At 42.7% G+C, this 18,363-nt stretch overlaps 1 protein-coding gene across 6 annotated transcripts in view; it reads right to left on the reverse strand.

The window, feature by feature from the left end:
* Positions 1 to 998: 998 nt before the first annotated feature.
* Positions 999 to 18,363, reverse strand: part of POC1A (POC1 centriolar protein A) — a 53,440-nt gene continuing 36,075 nt past the window's right edge. For 3 of the 6 annotated variants that reach the window (XM_068201704.1, XM_068201706.1, XM_068201708.1), the window contains 2 exons: positions 13,104 to 13,244; positions 999 to 1,301 (listed from right to left, as the gene is read on the reverse strand). In XM_068201704.1, coding sequence (XP_068057805.1) covers positions 1,203 to 1,301; positions 13,104 to 13,244 — 240 coding nt within the window. In that variant the 3' untranslated portion in view covers positions 999 to 1,202. Of the gene's footprint in view, positions 1,302 to 11,246; positions 11,382 to 13,103; positions 13,245 to 18,363 lie in introns of those variants that run through there. The other 3 variants (XM_068201710.1, XM_068201705.1, XM_068201707.1) reach the window with 2 other exon arrangements.

Below are 18,363 nucleotides of genomic sequence, written 5' to 3' on the forward strand. Positions count from 1 at the left end.
AAGGATGCCAGCCTGTCCTCAGGCAAGCATCCAGAGTGCCACAACACACGTGGAGATGGCGGCCCTGGAAGCTGTGCTAGGCTGCCAGGTGCTGGTGGCACGAGGTACCACCAAGAGCAGGGACTGAGGCAGCCTCCCTGTCTGCAGAGGTCAGACAGACCTCAGTGAGGAAGGTAACCCTGAGGTGCTCAAGTTCCTCCAGGAATGTGGGCCAGAGTTTATTGCAAGAAAGGAGACCACCAGTAAGTGTTAGCAGAAGAGGTGTTGCAGACAGGACGTCCCAGAAGTCCAAATTCTTGTGCAGCTACATACTGAACACCTGCTCAAGCCCAAAAAAAGCCAGGAGGAGCGATGAGGGGAGGAAGGTGCCAGTGATGAGCTACTCAATTGTGAAAACATCTGCAAAATGACCAAAAATTAAAGGAGTCCAGTATGAGAAGAGGGGAGTTCCATGATGGAGAAAACATTCCACTGTTTAGTTCCCTTCCTGTCCTCTTGCCCGGCCTTTAATTTAAGAAGCAAAGATGAAGCAAAATCTCCTTGGAAATCACCCTGCATCTGACACGCTGGGGCCACTGTTCCAGCCTCAATCATTTTTTCTACATTGCACACGCGAGCAGGTTGAATGTGTCAGATTTAATCACCTCTGCACAAATACCATCCAGGGTCTCAGCTGCTGTGTCAGATTTGCTGTGTGAGACTTGGCTGAGATAAACCCTTCCAGGTGCCAGTTGGCTCGACAGGGCTCACCTGCTCGACAGGGTCCTAGACCAGAGGTGAAATACCACTGCCCCAAACATCCTGAGAGCACTTTGCTTCTCACCCTCACGCAGCACACACCTCAGCAACAAGCCTAGTACAGCCCGGGCCAGGCATCTGGCAACTCCAAGTTGTTTACACACTTTCACTTAGTAGGATCAGAGACAGCAGAGATGTGACCTTCCTGGTTAGTACTCAGTCCACATGCTGGCTGCTGTACTTCTGGAAAGCACATGAGATCACAACTGTTACCCACACTTACAAATAAAATATTGTTTTTATTTTAGTAAGTAACAAAGCTATTTACAGATACAGCAACTATACATTCCAATTGAAAAATAGATTGTGCTCAAAATTGTTAAAGCAAGTCACACACGGTCTGTTAGGAACACAAACAACCTCAAACCTCCCAATTCCTTCAGCTCCTGTCTGATCTCAGGAAATCAGTTTGTTTTGTTCTGAATGATTTTCTGCTGAGTCTCAAGACATTCCTTCAGCTTGTCCTCAGTGAGTGTCAGCCTCTGCTCCAGGATGGAAACTGTCTGCAAAACAAAGTAAAAGCTGCTGTTGAGCTACTCACAGAGACACTGCACACTGTACTCTCAATAAAATGTGCCCAATAAAATGCTAAATTCACAGGAATATTCCGAGGTATTTCTAGGCTGGAACTCCAGTGTCAGCATTCCATCAGGGCAGAGCCTCGCATGACTTCAGAGAGGAGCAATAGCAGACAGCGGGCACAAAGCCCTCCTGCAGACAGCACCAAGCACCCATTTCAGCACTGGTGCTTTCAGATTAGGCTCTGCATTTCCTTTCCTGGACAGGTTCATAAGGCACCAGACACGCTTCTGCTAACAAAACACAGATTTTAAACAATTTTGCTCAGTTATGGCTCTGATTGTATCTCCTTGCTTCCAACCATTTCCTCCCTTCCCTGAACACCATGGGTCTGCTGTAATTAAAACACTCAAAACCTGCTGGACAAGGACCATGACAGGCAAGAAAACCTTGATGGAGGGGAAAAAGTCCAAGTGGCAATATCTACCTCAACATAATGCCTACATTTCTTTGTGTAATCCAGTTACCCTGCAAAGGATTGCTCTCCTTCTCCTCAAGCTGAAGTCATCATGTACAGGATGCACAGGAAGAACATTTTAACCATGTGGCAATAAAAGCTTCTGCTGAAAACCTTTTATTGATCACTCCAAGATAATCAAGGGCCCCAGCTATGCACAACCACTTTCAGCTTTCAGAGACACCACAATGGCTGATAATGGGTGGTGATGATTTAATGCTTTAATATCCATAAACCTATCAGCAACGATCAATAGCTTCACATTTTGAGCACTTTTACTGCATAAATAACATCCTCTGCTAAAAACAAAGGATGCTCAGAACCTTGGACTTTAATAAAGTAATTCAAATAAACTTGGACAACCGCTGTTTGTATAGCAGTTATACATAGAAAGCCTTTTAATAGCGCATTTCGTAAGCACATCTCTAAGTGCCTGACAAAAGCAAGCAGGTCTCATTATCCCCATTTTACAGCTGGGGAAACAAAAGCACAAAGAGAGGAAATAGCTTGGCTAAGGCCACTTGAGACTAAGAAAAGTCTGCTGTAAAATGATTTGGGGAATGAGACAATTCGTGGGGGAGAAGAGAAAACAGACATAGTAAAAACAACAGTAGGCATAAGGCAAAGCCATTTTGCAAGACTGCATCAAGGAAGTCAGGAAGGGCTTGAGGTTGTCCAGTGCATCATAATGCACCTTTTCCTCCTCCCTAAACCCAATTCAAAGCTTATTTCTAATATATTTCTTATTTCTGACCTGTGACAAGGCACAAGAGCTCTGCTGCAGCTGTAGAAAGCTTCACCTGAAAGAATAAACCCAGCATTGCCCAAATATTCCATGGGCTACAGCACCAGCTGCATTTAAGTTTTTTCCTCCTTTATTTCCATCCCTTTGAGGCACGGGAACTGAAGTACACAGAGAACCAGAAGAAACATTGTGGAGCCAGCAGGTAACATCCCAGGTGCCCCAGAGCCAGCAGGAGCTCTCCCATCTATTCAAAGGAGAGAGGACTTAATCTTTTCCACGTCCAGCCATGCCATTGCCTAGTGACTGTCTTGGAGACCAGGACAAAGCTACCAAGGGCAGAACACAGCAGGCCAAATGTCTACCAAGGGTTTACAGCAAAGATCTTATCCTTTAAGCAACCAGAGAGAGAATGAAAACCAGTAGGGATCCCGGCTTTTCCATCTAAAAAAAATGAACTAGTAACTCAACACTCCAATAAAAAGAGAGAGAATGAAACATTGCATCAAATTTCCTTTAGAAAGATAATCAGCTGAATTAAAGGCCCAGTCACATTGCCCTGCCAGAAGTAATGCCCAGATCACTCGTGGTTTCTCTGTTCCATGATTTACTGCCACCATGATCCTGTCAATAGGAGTTAAGGGCTGTTACACACAGCACCATGAGACACAAGTAAAGCAGATTTCACAAAGCGTTGAATTTGTGAGAAAGCTGTAAGGAAAATGTTTATTGGAATGGAAACTGCATGTAAGTATAAGCAGAAACTTGCAGTGAGTATTTTTTGGAATCTAAAAGTGGAAAAGTAGCAGTCAGAAATTAAATTCAGGAAGACCAAAGTAGGAATCAATGACTATAGTCCATTTAGACTTGAATGTATGATGAATATAAATACACAGGGCATCTGATATCCTAGGAAGGTAAGGGAAAGCACAAATACTGCCCAGCTGCTATAAGTGCTATATTGCAACTTGCACAGAAAAGCTCCTTTATTAGCAGCTGAAAGTTTTACACTATTTCCATGAAATAGTGTATTTTAGTGCTATTTATAAAGCATGTCATTCTCAGGAGGCAAATGAAACTGCACCCATTCAACTCCTGCATGCTTCTGCTATGGCTTCTCAAAGATAACAAACCAGCAGTTAAGCCAAGGAGGAGAACACTGTCAGCCAGATCCAGTGAGGATTCACCAGAGCCCAGTTTGCACTCTGTGGCAGAATCTGGGCTTCCTGGTGTGTCAGGAATACAGTACATGTCTCCATTACGCACCAGGGAGTAAATGCTGGATAATTTATTGAAGTCCTGGCTCAAATTGGCAGAAGGATAACAGCTTAGGCTTAAACAAGAAGAAAAGACCAAGCTATTTATTTTTAAGGAGTATTTCTGGCATTACAGTAATACATTGAGCATTAATATGGGCACCAGAACAGAATACAGGAATTTTTCATAGAAAACTTTAATCACTTCTACCAACACTTCTAGAAACATTTGTCTTCATTTATCTTCACAGATTCAGCATTGAAAAAAACCACTCTTCTCTTTGGAAACATTAATAAGAAACTATGGAGAAATAAAAAGTTGCCTCCAATTTACTTAAAAATTCTGGGGAATATTCACTTCCATCCTCCTCCAGGACACCTGAACTGAGGCACCATTCTTGCTTACCTGATACAAGCCCCTTATACCATTCCACCATGTTATTTTTACAACCCAAATAACAGTGATTTGGGATGCTGTTCCAAGATGCTCTCATTGGTATCTTTTCCTTAGCCCCTCTTAAACATGTTTGATTAAGCAGCAGAGACAATTTAAAAGCCACTGGCCTTAGGGTTGAAGCTTCTGCAGCAGCCCTGGGGGGGCTTTTGAGGAGGACAGATAAGGGGAACCAGGTGCTAATTGAATGCCAAAAGAAACCAGTTCCACCAGCACTGAAGGAAACCTGAATGGCAGAGTCCAGAGCAAGGGAGCAGAGGTCACCAGCAAGGCTCTGGAGCAGCGGTGGAGTTCCTGCCAGGAGAGATCCAGCCAGCCAGATGGCTGCTATGAGCTAAAGCAGGACTTAGAGCTGGGGGCAAGGTGGGCAAGGGCACAGAAGGGTGGAGTAACTAATGCTCACCCTGCTCAGGGACACTCTGTGCAAGGCCAAAGGTGCTGCACAGGGCCTTTCCAGTATGCAGTCACGGTGCTCTGAGTGAGCCATGGAATAGCACAGGGGTCAGAGAACTGCCTGGCTGATCACCAGTAATCAGGGAACCCCCCCAAAAGTATGGACACAGCAGTTCCTCAGATCAAGTAACAACAGCTTGGCTGAACCTACAAGGGATATGATCCTGCACAGTGACTGCACCACAGATGTGTTCTTGGCTCTGTGCAGGAAAAATAGGACACTTGCACTTCTATTCCTGTTTCTTCATAGCAGAAAATCCCTCTCTCCACTGATCTCAAAGAAAGCAGAAATAGTTTTCTAGCTTTACTTAAAAAGATCCTCAAAAGTTTGCTCCACTGTTTTTTGTAAGCATATGCTAAAACATTTTGCAGAACACTAACATACCAAACAGCTCAAAGAAAAAACATTACTTCTGCCTCTTCAGATTTTTCTTCTCTGACATGTTAATTTATGAAGATAGCATTTTCTTTTCAATTTATAAAAAAAAATCACCCACAATAAGCACAAAATAAATGCAGAAGTTTGTAAGTTTCTGCTCCCACACTTTCTCCACTCCACTGTGTGGGTACAAGGAAGAACTTAGGGATTGATGGTTTCTAAGAGGTCCGTTGAAGACTACAGATTGCCCATAGATTTACAGAATGAGACTTGTCACGTTTGACCTGGAGTTGCAGGTTAAAGAGCTCTGCTCTCTGTAACAAGCATGGCCAGTGCAGGTGTGTTCTCAAAGATGCCCTGCTGTAACTTCATATGATTTCCCTAAAATTAGCAATTTCAGAGCCCACTTTACTCCCAAACATGGCCAAGAAGTACAAGTGAACTGCATCATAAAAATGCTGCCTTAGCATCCAAGGGGCAGCTAGGTAAATTAAGCCTGGGAGCCCTTTCTCTAAACTAATGCAATGAGTGAAACAAACTACCAGAGGAAGGGTTTGCACTGGGGTAGCCCTACATACCTTTTACAGGAGGAGAAAAAAACCTTAACTCCCACCACTAATCACAGTTTACAACTCCAAACTGCAGCTGCAAGATTGAAAGGCTCATGGGAGAACTTCTGCAGCAAGAGCTCAAGCACGAACCTGTCTGGCAAGAACAGCTTCTCCTCCTCCCATACCATGTTGGGTTTTGCCCCAACATGCAGCCAGTGCCCCTCCACCTCAGCAGCTGCACCTGGACCCCCAGAGCAGATCCCTGCTCTTCCCAAGCACACTTGAAGAGAGCTGGGCTGCTCTCCTCATGTGCAAATCGTCATCTAACAGCTTTGAGATGGCACCCAAGCCAGCTACACACCTTCTGCACCTGTGAAGCATTCTCAGCAAGAGCTGGCAGTTCAGACTAAGTGAGGAGGTAAGTCTCATCTCACAGTAGAACAAAGCATGAAGCTTTCACAGAATTAACACTTTATGTAGAGAACAAAAGCCTGCAAGGACCAGCCTTACTCCAGTAGTCAAAGTCTTAACCTCAGAGTAGGTTTTGGTTTATAAAAAATGTGGTTTAAAATAAAATGTGGGGTATTTCTAAAGGAAATGATAGTTCCTCATGTGCTCAGACTGAAATAAGATGTGCTACCCCAAACATTTAAAATCAGGTCTGTAGCTGCTCACCATCTCAATGGCTTTGAAGGCAAACTCTAACGTGAATTCTCACAAAGCCTATTTGCATAGAATATTTCACACCAGGCTGAGTTAGTGAGTGAAGACTCAGCACTATCCCATTCTCTAATTCAACACCATTAATTTTCCTGGGTTTACTTTGTAACTTGCTTCAAATTCCACAGACTTTTATTATTGTTCTGCAACACACTTAGCCCCAGTGCAGCTGGAGAGGAACAACTTGGTCAGTGCTGCTGTACAGCTCTGAGTCAGGAAGTCCCACAGACCCTCAATGCAGGTTTTGCACATCTCTCCAATGGTCACTGTGGGGTCACATGGATTAGGAATACATGACGATGCCTGCAGAAGGACAAATGTCAGCACTAGCCTGGCCTCATCAGGATCTGCTCAAGTTGTGTTGCTAAACAACCTCCTTGTCTGCTCTCTAGTGCAGGACAGGAGAGTTCATAGTCCCACCAGCTCTCTTCATCCACCATTCAGACATCCCCTACTGAGGACACTTGAAAAGTAAAGAATTTTTTCTGTTTAGCAGCCCAAAGCACTACAAGAAGGAAATGGTTAGTTAGGAAACTCAAAGCCAGTACTGCTCAGCTACCCTCCTTTTAGTATTAAAATGAGGGTGGTGAGGCCCTGGCCCAGGCTGTCCAGAGAAGCTGTGGCTGCCCCATCCCTGGAAGTGTTCAAGGCCAGGCTGGATGGGGCTGTGAGCAACCTGACCTGGCAGCAGGGCTGGAACTAGATGAACTTTAAGGTCCCTTCCAAACAAACCATTTTCTCATTCTCAGCTGCCATCTCTCCTTCCACCTCCCAGCACACCTCACTTTCTGCAGAATTACCTGAATTACAGTTTACCAACCCTTTCACTACATTATAGGAGCAACTTTGGTACAATGCACAAATCTCCTCCTGTGGTACTCAGCACAGCAAGAAGTGATCACTGTGCTTTTTTACAGTAGGAAAACCACACAAGCATACACAAAAATTCTAGTACCATCCAGTATTTGCCAGAGCAAGCAGTACGATCAGTACCAGTATCACAGTGACCAGAAAAGGTTATCCTTTGTATTAACTCAATCCTAGCTACAAAAATGAGCCACAGGCTCTGCCAGTTTCATCCACACAGGGTGGAGACACAAGGCACACAATCCCTTTGCAACTGAGTCTTTCCATTTACAGCCCTCTGACTAGAAATGTTGCATCACACGTTGCTGTTGCTTTAGTCTTGACAGTTGATCAGCCAAAGCTAAACTGATGGCACTTACATCAGATCCTGCACTTTTCTAGAAGGGAACGGCTGATGGCTTCAGTGCAGCTTCCTCAGTGCAGAGCTCCCAGACCTCTGGGGCTGGGCCAGCACAGCAAAACGAGTCAGGAGACTCCCAGTTTTACCAAAAACACAGCCAGTCAGGATGAGCTACAACAAAGTGTCCAAACATGCACCATGACAGCAACTGCACAGTACAGAGGTTAGAACCCCAAATGACCAGAGGTCTTCCCAGCCACAAAGACTCCAAAGCCTTCCCACATCCGTCCCCTGCCTCTGAGAGGATGCAAATCACTCACCTAAATGAACTCAGCTGCTGGTATCCAATACCTGAACAGCAGTTTATATTAATCTTCAAAGTCTGTTTGTGAAAACAAATTGTGGGAGGTGTTTAATATTCCTTCCCACTGAAAGAAAATGGAAGGTAAAGGTCCTGTGCACATCCAGCGAGAGAATCAGCACTTCTGAAGAGCCAGCCTTCAGAGACTGTCCTGTTAACACAGCAGTATCCCTCAGAGTGCATTTAATTTAAGCCATCTCAGAAAGGAGAAAAATGTATTTGCATCAAGGTTTTATAACAACCACATTTTGGAAGCAAATTTCAGTGGGAAAAAAAAGTTGCTCTGCTCAATGACACAGAGGACTGGCAATAACCAGGGTACGTAATTTGTTTTGAGTGAGAGATCAAAGCTACTGAATCTCTAAAAGATGGGTCTGATTCACAAGAAATAGCCTCTATGTCTTTTAAATTCAGATTTAAAGAACAAGCTCATCTGACACTCCACAGATTTTCAGATGAGAACTTTTTTATTAGTGTTTCAGATTTCAAACTATTTCTCTTGGAATAAAAATTACTTGCAGTTTTTCTCCTGTATATTGGGTCCAGCAGCGTTCAGGTCTTGAGAGCAACACAGAAACCAAGATATTTGTGCACAGCAAAGGCAGGAGCACTTGGAACATGATCCTCCCACCACTTCCAAATATTTCTTCTTGACTTGTAACTACTGGAAGTCATAAAGCATACATTTTACTAAACCAGTTGCTTAATTTACATTCAGTGCCTCTCAAAAGAGAGACAACATTCATCCCTCACCAACATAGGCTTGAGACCGCATCTGAAAAGAGGAGTAAAAATTTGATTTTATTCGCTTTCATTACTAAGCACTGGACACACAGATATTTTCAGCTTTAATTAAAAAGTAACTCACTTGTGTCCAAGTCTTTTTTTATGCAAAAAAAAAAAAAAAATTAGAAAAATTCTTTTTCCGCCTGCAATCTTTTCTGGAGTGAAATAATCCTTTAATCTCACATGAGCTAGATTGTCCTTTGATTCAGGCTTTGGATTATTTTACAGATTTATCAAGCCTTCTCCATTTCATTGTGTTGTTTTCTCCCAGCTTCAATGCAAGATTAGTTTGGGGAAGTATATAAAGCCATTTCCTGTGGGTGGATTATCGCAGCTATTTATGAATTTTTATGCTAACCTGGTTCTGAACTCTTCATTTGGAGAAGACATCTTCCTTCCCACATAAAACCAGCAGCTTTTGCCTCAGTGCCTGCTGCCCACAGATGAACACAGTGAACACAGCAGCTGGAGGTGTGTGGAGTGAGGACAAGAGAACATTAAACTGTTTGAAGATGATCACTGCAAATGTAGCCAAGACAGTTACTCACAGACAATCTTTTCAGAAGGGCAGCTCAGCTGTAAATGCAGGAAATGCACCTGAACCAAACAAATCTTTGTTATCTGCTACATTTTTGTTTCAGCCAAAATACGCCTTTCTGTGCCAGGTTATCCAAGAGAGAAAATCACCTTGTTTTCCCCTTAAATATTCACCCCAACTCTTCATATAGGCACTGAGATACTGAGATCCAGGCTCAAAAACAAATAAATTGATAAACAGTTTGCATTTTCATCCTTTTCACATCTCTGAAATGCCAGTAGAGGATTTTTAAACACTGAGACACTGACAAGAGAATAAGCTGCAGGAAAGGGAGGGGCAAAGCATCAGCATCATACATTTTTTACTCTCATCTTACTCGTTCCTTTGCTTTCCTACAGAGGGCAACCATGGCATCTAAGTAATCCAAAACTACTGGGAACAACTGGCATATGTCCAGGTCTCAACTTCACTCTTCAAGGCAGCAGAACTATTAAGCATATGCCACTCTTCTGAAAAAGAGCCATGTAAGGCCAAATACAAACCACTTTCAGGAAAAAAATATGAAGACCCTGTCAGGTCACATTAGACCAGTTTCTTACAAGTAAAATTAAAGATATCCTGACAGAGCTTTGGGGAGGGGAAGGAAAAAAAGGTTTAATTGAATCAAAGACTAGTTGAATCATCAACTTTAAAGAATTGAATCATATCAACAACATAAGAATGAAGCTTAGCAAAGCTTCTATTCACTCTTATGGTTACTGCTAGTTGTGATATACAAAAGCCACTGGATTCTTTTGATCTATCTCTCTCTGATAAGAACTGAAATGCCCAGCTGAAGGAGCAAGTCTGTTTCAGTGTATCCTCCTGTGCAGGGCACAACACCTTCACAGCCTCAGTGATTGCTGACTGGCTGGAAGAGACCTCTGAATTGAACAAAAATGATCTCACTCAATCCAAGCACATGACACCTCATTTCATCTGGAAATCTACTGCCAGCAGAGGGAAGGTACTAATAATTGGTGATGCAGCTTCATATGTGCAGCTCAGAACAAAGCTGTGTGCTGGCAAGAGATGACAGCCCCCAGCTGATGTCTTACTATCACCTCTTTCAGCAGAAATTGGCAGTATTTTCTCTCCTTCCCACTTCTACATGATACCAAGTTTAAACCTTGAAACAACAGCTACAGAAAAAATATTAGGAAAATAAATTTGGCTTAGATCTGCATAATTTCCCAAAGTAGTTTATCACAACTTTAACCTTCTCCCACCGGTACTTTACACGATGGCAACACAGCTTTGCATCAACAACAAGAACAATGAACACAGGCACTCAGGATACACATCAGAAATCAATCCAAGCTCCCATGGAGCTAACAGATTAAATTCCTGAGAAGCCCATGGATGGCTACATCAACAGAGGGTTTCTGGAAATGTCACATCCTCTTTCCCTTCAAGTGGATGCCCCTGCTTATGCCCTCAAGAGTTCTCTTGAAACACACAATACTCACGAATTATGATTTTAACAGAGCACTAGGAGCATCTTCAGCCCTTCTCCAAGAAGAGAAAATAGTGACACCTGTTAAGTGTTGTTTATGAAAGCTTTCTGTTGTTTTAAAGAAGCAGTGGTGTCCTCCTTTCACAAAGAAGTCAGCAGGCCCAAAGCTGACACACACACTTTGGTTTGAATCTGCTGCCTGCAGGGAGCAGCACCCATTTGTGCTTTGGCAGAAATGCCTTGCAAGGACAAGCAGCCCCACACCACCAGGCACTGCTTCCAGTTCACTTGGATCTCTGCACACCACGGCTCCTACCAGAGTACATCCAATTGCACCAAAGAGGGGTAACAGTGGCTCTGCTGGAGTTGCATTCCCCTCTCCTACCAGCCCAAGTTGGAAAAGCCAAAGTTCAGACATGCAAGTCAACATCCTCCACATCCACCCTGCTACCTGCCCACATCCCTCCTCTCTGAGGTGCCTTCTGCCTTAGTCCAGGAATGAGGAATTCTTCCAGGCTCATTTGCTAAACTTTGTTTGGTGTCAGCGTGTGTCACTGCTACATATCAAAACCTTGGCACAAAAGCAGCACGTCAGGAACATCTACCTGTACAAATGCATTAAAATGGTGCTAATACAACATACACAGAGTAGAACCAGTGGGAAATTAAGTACATCAAAGATGGTAAAAATGCTACAAAAAAGGTAAAAGGTTGAAGAACACAGTTACTCAAGGCAGCTTTTTGGTTTTTTACTATTTCAGGGCTATTTCCAATTTTATCCTATAACTTACTAATTTATTCCTCCCCCACTGATCTCAATTTCTCTTTCTGCTAGGTTTAAAACAACATTTAGAATTTTCTACACTTACACAATATCTTCGACAGAGATATTTGCATTGCTTATATTTAGGTTAAATCCCACATGTACTGTTTACTGCAATATTTGCCTCCTCTAAACACCTATGAAGTTGAAAAGGAGCTATTACACATCCATCATCAGAAATGTGGATGTGATTAATGTAATGAAAGATAACAATCACATTCCAAGCCTACTAGGGAGATGTAAAAACATTATTAAAATATTTTGTGTATATATTGGGTTGCTTTTTACTCACAAGTATGAGGGCCCAGTGTCACACAAGATTTCCCTCCCCTCCTCCAGTGTTCAGTGTTTTAAAGATCACAGCAAAAGTGCTTTTTTGCATTTCTGCCAAGTGAACTTAAATACCTTTTGGGTTTCATCCTACACTATTTTAGACTGCTTGTAGTTGTGGCATGTTTTTTTAATCCCTAAAACAGCCTTCAATCTCCTGATGGGCCCTCCAACCCATCATCGTACACTCTTTGACAAGTACTTTGACAAGTTAACTCTCTCAAGAGCAGAGAGCTAACTCAGACTACTAATCAGTATGTTCAACACCAAGTGTTTAAGACCTACTTGTTCTTCCTCAGAAACAGTATTTAAACTCACAGGAAAACCCTCCCAACAGATTTCTCCATCCTACCACCATAGTCTCAGCTACAGGAGACCTCCAATGTTTGCCATTCCATACTTTCTCCCTGCTTCTCACATACCTCAAAAAAACACAATGAAATTCACGTCCAGCCAACCAGAAAAAAGTATTTCTCCACAATGAGCAAGGAGCAGTTATTTAGTTAATCAAAAAACGCTTCTATCCCCAAATTCTTATTAAGTACACACATTCTGTGATGATCACCATTCATGGCTGGGTCTGTTCAAACATTGTTTATTGACTCCAAGAAAGAACTGTTCGTGAATGTTTTAGCAAGAGATTAGTTGTTTGTAGCTGTGGGTGAAAAACATGTTCCAGCACTGAGGCACAGAAGGGCCCAGACTTGTTGATGGGAGGAGGATTCTGCAGAGATTGGACTGTGTAGGTGAATGCTGGGTGGGGGAAAGAAGTAGGATCTGAACAGAGTTCACCTATAGGCTGTGGTATAACGGAGCAGGGAAGACAGACACAGATTATTCACCAAAACAGAGTTGTTCTGCCAACCACTCCTTCAGGCATCACCTTAGATAAACCCTGGCTAACAGCACAGTCTATCAGAGCTGGCTCCAGCACTATCTACCAAGCTGCAGCACAAAGAAACTGGGGAAGAGAAGGGCCTAAGGTGGAAGTCAGTGTGAGGGAACTGACAGAGAGAAGCTGAGAAGCAGATGATGAAAGACTTATCAAAATACTACTTAAAAGCAGAGGTTTTGAACTAGCCATATTATTATTCAATGAAACTATTGCAAAACATTCCCAATTCTTCCAGTCACAGGTACCTTTGTCAGTAACAAATTAAAAAGTAAACCATACCTGAGTCAGAACATCCAGCTGCCCCACAATATGCTCCAGGGTATTTGCAAGACTGGTCTCCTCCTCTTGCTGCTCATGGGTCCTAACAGAACCCTGAGTTTTTGTTTTCTTATTATGAATGCCACAATCCATTTCTGACTGCTAGAAAAATAAACAGACATAATCTGCTATTGCAATGCAAATAACTGCACAGGGATTTCTGTTCCATGGAGGGCAAACAGTAAAGGACAGTTTATGCTGGGACAGTCTATGCTATTAAAAACAGGCAAAGGAGGAAAGGAATTGTTCTTGCCACAGCTGGTAAAGGAAAAGCTTCTGCTGACTCATCTGCCTGATCCAGGTGGAAGGCGGTTTTGTTATTTTCTTGGGGGGTTTTGTGTGTGCTTTTCTTTGGTTTTAAACCACCACCAGGAAAGACAAACCTTAAATAAAAATCTTGAAGCAATCCTGCAAGGTTAAAGTTTTCTATGTGCAAAGAAATTTGGTGTGCTCTTGTTGCACACAGGCACAGACTACAGGCAAGTGAAGATTTACTGGAGCAGTTTAGGGAAACACTACATCCCAATGACAGGAATTAAGTAAGCTACCCCAGAGGAGTCCGATTATTTCACTCCAACAGTAAAGTTAAAGCCTCTCTCCATATTTGGTAGTTGAAAGAAGGCAAAGACATTGTACCGTAGTTAAGCTGAGCAGAAGCAAGATGTCCCAATATGCATTGGAACTGTTTTGATTAAGTAATTTTAATTTTGTTTATATCTTGAACTGGTTTTCCTCCTCAACGAGATTAAGAACAAGTTTACTTTGAAGTTTCAAGTTTTAGTTATGCAAGCTTGAATATTTCATTCAGAATAAATTAAGTTTGAAAAACACAAATAGATCTCTACTAAGGAACCTATTCTTCTTTCCTTTTCTTTCAAAATGATATCTTTCTTGTAGAACAAACACTATTTGCATTGTTTAGCTGCATTATTGCCAGTAGAAGCAGTACAAAGAAGTTTAACTAAAGGAGGTAGCCAACTGGTTAAGCAACTGCAGACTTCAGTTTCTCAATTTATACTAATGGACAAAATTTTAATTGAAGGCCAAGATCACAGCTCTCAAAACACTTTTCCACAGCCCAATGCCTGGTGCAGCTCCTTCCCTTACAAATCAACAAAGAAGGAATTCTGACAGATTGAAAAAGTCTCCAGAAGTTCTTCCACATGTACTTTTTCTAAGTAGAAACGAAGATTTGCCTCTGCCTCTTCTCTCCTATGCAAGAGCAAGAAGGCATTTCTCACCAGCACAGCACTGATTTACCTGCTCCTTTCTGTATTTGATGCCAGATGTGTGCAGATGTGCAAATAAACTGCAACAAAACCAGCTCACATCACTTGAACCACCAAACTGTTCAGTACATCATGAAGATCTATACATGCATACAAAAATTTTATATATTTCAAAAACATACATAAAAACTCTTGTGCTGCTGGGAGCCACTGACTGAGGCCACATAAAGCCTCCCAAGGCTGAGATCCAGCTCAACACACAGGCAAAACATGCAGTAAGTAGTACAAGGAGCAGAAATGTGAGTACCTAGGGAAGGTGGAGACTGGATGGGGTGAGCAAGAGAAGAAGAAATAAAGAGGCAGTAGCAGCTTTGACAGGAGAATGCCTTGCTGCTGGCCACCAGCTGCTAGGAGCTGACCGTTCTTCCAGACCCTGCCCACCAAACCATCCTCCTGCAGCTAAGCCTCACGTGGCCAGTTTTGCACAAGGAGCAGGAGAGAAGGGGAAGGTTGAGATGACTGCTGCTCCACAGGGATCACTGTGCTCCACCACAGGCCAGGGGTGCAGCCAGGTATCAGGTGGTACCAGCCACACCGGCCTCTGCTAATTTCCTTCCTCCCACCTGCTTGAGTAATTTGGATTGCCTACAGGCCTCTGGCCAGCACAGCCCACACTCCAGGTCACACAGCATGGGAGCCACACTCCAGTTACTCCTGTGCTGCAGGAAGCCAAAGAGCCACACGTTGCTCACTGATGCATTGATTTAATCAACTAAAATATGTTCTTGCAGAGATGAGATCAATCCAGTCTTAAAAACCTGCTATTTGCTGCCTAAATTTAAAAGTGAAAACAAACAAAAACCACAAACCACTGCTTTTCAATAGGTAACTAGGATAAAAAAACATTTTCTTTCTATTTTAAGGCTGACTAGCTTATGCTGATGATGTAACTTCAGGCCAGTCAATCATGGCACAGCAGAAATTTTAGTGAGCTAACGCTGCATACAACCTGCACTTAAAAACCCCAAATGACGATGAGTTATCCTCTTCAAAACCCATTAGAACAAGCTGACTCACAGAGCAGAAAAATTACTGTACCAACAGATTTTCTCCATCTATCTTTATAGCATATGTCAGACAGCTTTTCATAAAAAGCTTCGGGGTTGAACTCTGAGTCTATATTCTCCTTGTTACAGTTCACAAAGTGTAAGAGTCTGGCAAAGGCAATACTGCAGAGATGTTCCCCACTGATGCTTTAGGGGTCAGGTGGTCCCTCATCATGTCAAGTTGAAGCCAGAGCTGTCAGATGCCATATTCTGCAGCTCACCTCACAAGCTACGTACCACTCCCACGAAAAGCCACCTCCAGAAAGGCCATGGGGGCTCCTGAAGGCAGCAGCCCCAAGAACAGAAGAATATCTGCATTTAAAAACAGAAACATGACAACATGGCATACTGTCCCACTTCAAACACCACAGCTGCTTGAAAGGCTCCTTACTGCCCATCCTTGAGAAATCCCATAGCTACAGCCTTCAGCAATGAGGTTCTGAGTTAGTGCCTGTGTCTAAACCAGGGAAACAGCCAGCCAGCAAATAACCACTGGGTCACAGCAGTGACTTCCAAAAAGGAGGCTTCCAGCTGAACAAGGTCTTTGACCATTCGGTTCTAGGAAGTGTGCACCTAGCTGAGGAAGAACCAAATTGCCTCCAGACTGAAACATTTTCAAATTTTGTAAAAGCAGACTAAATCAGCTGCTGTTGCCAAGAATGAATAAGAAAACCCTTAGAAACATACAGCCTTAAAGAGACTCCAGGAGCCCTTCTAATGACAATTTATATAATCTGAGCCAGCCATGAGGAATTTAAATTCTAACAGATTTAGAAAAAATTGCAAAAATACAAATTTGTGTCAGTCTCAGTACCAACGACCATCACAATTACAGGCAGTGACACCTGTGCTCTCATCTGACTCACCTGTGGGTAAAGTGCCAGCTGAATCCTGGGGACAGGCACCAGAAACAATGGTACTGCTGCAGAGGTTTAATTCATTTCAGTCAGAGTTCAAGTGTACAATTTATTTGGCACAACCAAACAAATGACTCTGCCATTAAATATCTTATTACAACATCTGTGTATTAAAACACTGGGAGTAGAGCAAGGAGCAGCTGAACATTAAAGGAAGAAGAGATGAGCAGTTTCAGAATACAATACCGATCTCAGTGACAAAGGGAAAACAGAAGTGGTTTATTTATAGCAACCACTTAAAGACAGCACAAGGCAACTACTTGGGGGAAGGGGAAAATTAATCAGCATTCATTCCAGAGGTCTCTTACTGAGCCTCTTATGAAAATTGTTCTGGCTAAACAGCATCCTGGCCAGCAATTACAGTGCTGATCAGGGGTTGGGGGGCAGGTATGAACTAAACAACACATGTGCACCTGCAGCAAACTGCATAAGACAACTAAGAAATGCCATTTTGCTTCTTAAATGGTGAACCTCAGAAGACATATTGATACAATAACCACCCACCTCAGTTTTACACCTACTAATAAAATGTAGGATTCTTATAATTCAGTCCAGAGGAAATATTTCTTCTCCCTCTTCCTCATCTCTCTCCACTGGATGGGAAGAATTGAGTGGTGTGAAGGGGGTAGGTTCAGCTCTACCTTTAAGTCCTTTTCAATTAATTAACACAGTGAATTTACTCTTTTGAGGGTTTTGTGTTTTGGTGGGGTTTTTTTAGGACGGTATGATGTTGCCAAGAATTAATTTTCAAGTATCTAGAAAGACAGCACACCCCTTAAACAACACATACATCCAGACCTTCAATGTGTTAAAATTCCCTAGTGCAATCAAATCCATTATCTTAGCTGAAGAAATTCCCCTAAAAACAGAGCAGCAGAAAACCCTCAAAGGTGGTGTATGCAGTTAATCTGAACCCCAGTTCTACTAATCCAAAGAAAAGAGAAATACCTTTAAAAGTCTATTTTGAGGCATCATTTTCACTACAGGTAAAATACTTTAAATGTGTTCCCAAAGAGCAACAGTGACATCCAGTGGAAACACATCAGCTTCAAGGTAAGCTCCAGAGGAAGGTCAGATGGAGTACACCATTCTAGATAGAAGGGCTCATGAAAAGCTGAGAAGTACCTCAGTCCTCCCTGCTGCACACAAAGCATCACTGACAGAGCACAGGCACATTTCTCTGCCTGGAAAGGCATCCCCTCTTCAAGGCAGCACTGAAATTTCTGGAGCAATCACATTGTTCAAGATTTGCATTACTCCCCATCTACTGTCCAGATCAGCATAGGGTAACAACTCAACTTAGGACACAAGTTAAATTAACTTTGTGAAACAATTTATATGATCTATGCTCAATTCTTATGTCAGAATTCAAGTTGCAATAATGCAGGGAATTTGGGAGGGAGAGAGAGAAAAGGCAGGTGAAAAGAACATTACCTACCTTTTATTTTTGCTTCAGACAAACAGTACGTTGGGTTTGATGCAATTATTTATGCAGAACCCTCCTCCCTACTGATGTTACTAAAAAAAACACTAAAATTTGGCACCTCTACTGTAACAGCCATGTTTCACCATAGGCCAATAAATATTAAGCTCCTGATAAACTCAGGAAGAAATAAGAGTTAACAGGGACATCTCAAAGCCATTTACATCCCAAGGCACTCTTGTGCCAAAGCCTAAGTGAAGCACTGGCAGAAGGAGGTGAATGAAGCAGGCTCATGTATTTTAAGTGAAACAGCATCAGAGCATCCAGCCCTGCTGACCAAAATGCCCGGAAGGACAGAAACAGGGGAAGAGCTAGTGGCCAGCTAAGGTATTCAAAAATGTACAAAACAGCCTGTCCATACAGAGAAGGCTGCACTTGGACTGAAATTTGGATTTGTTTGCAGAAACACCAGCATCCTATCTCTCTCTGCAAGTGACCCTGTCTGGCAATCTCCAGTCAAGAGCAGGTCCTCACATGAAGGGAAAA

Source organism: Anomalospiza imberbis, chromosome 11 (genome assembly GCF_031753505.1).
Source record: "Anomalospiza imberbis isolate Cuckoo-Finch-1a 21T00152 chromosome 11, ASM3175350v1, whole genome shotgun sequence".
NCBI classification, from domain to species: domain Eukaryota; kingdom Metazoa; phylum Chordata; class Aves; order Passeriformes; family Viduidae; genus Anomalospiza; species Anomalospiza imberbis.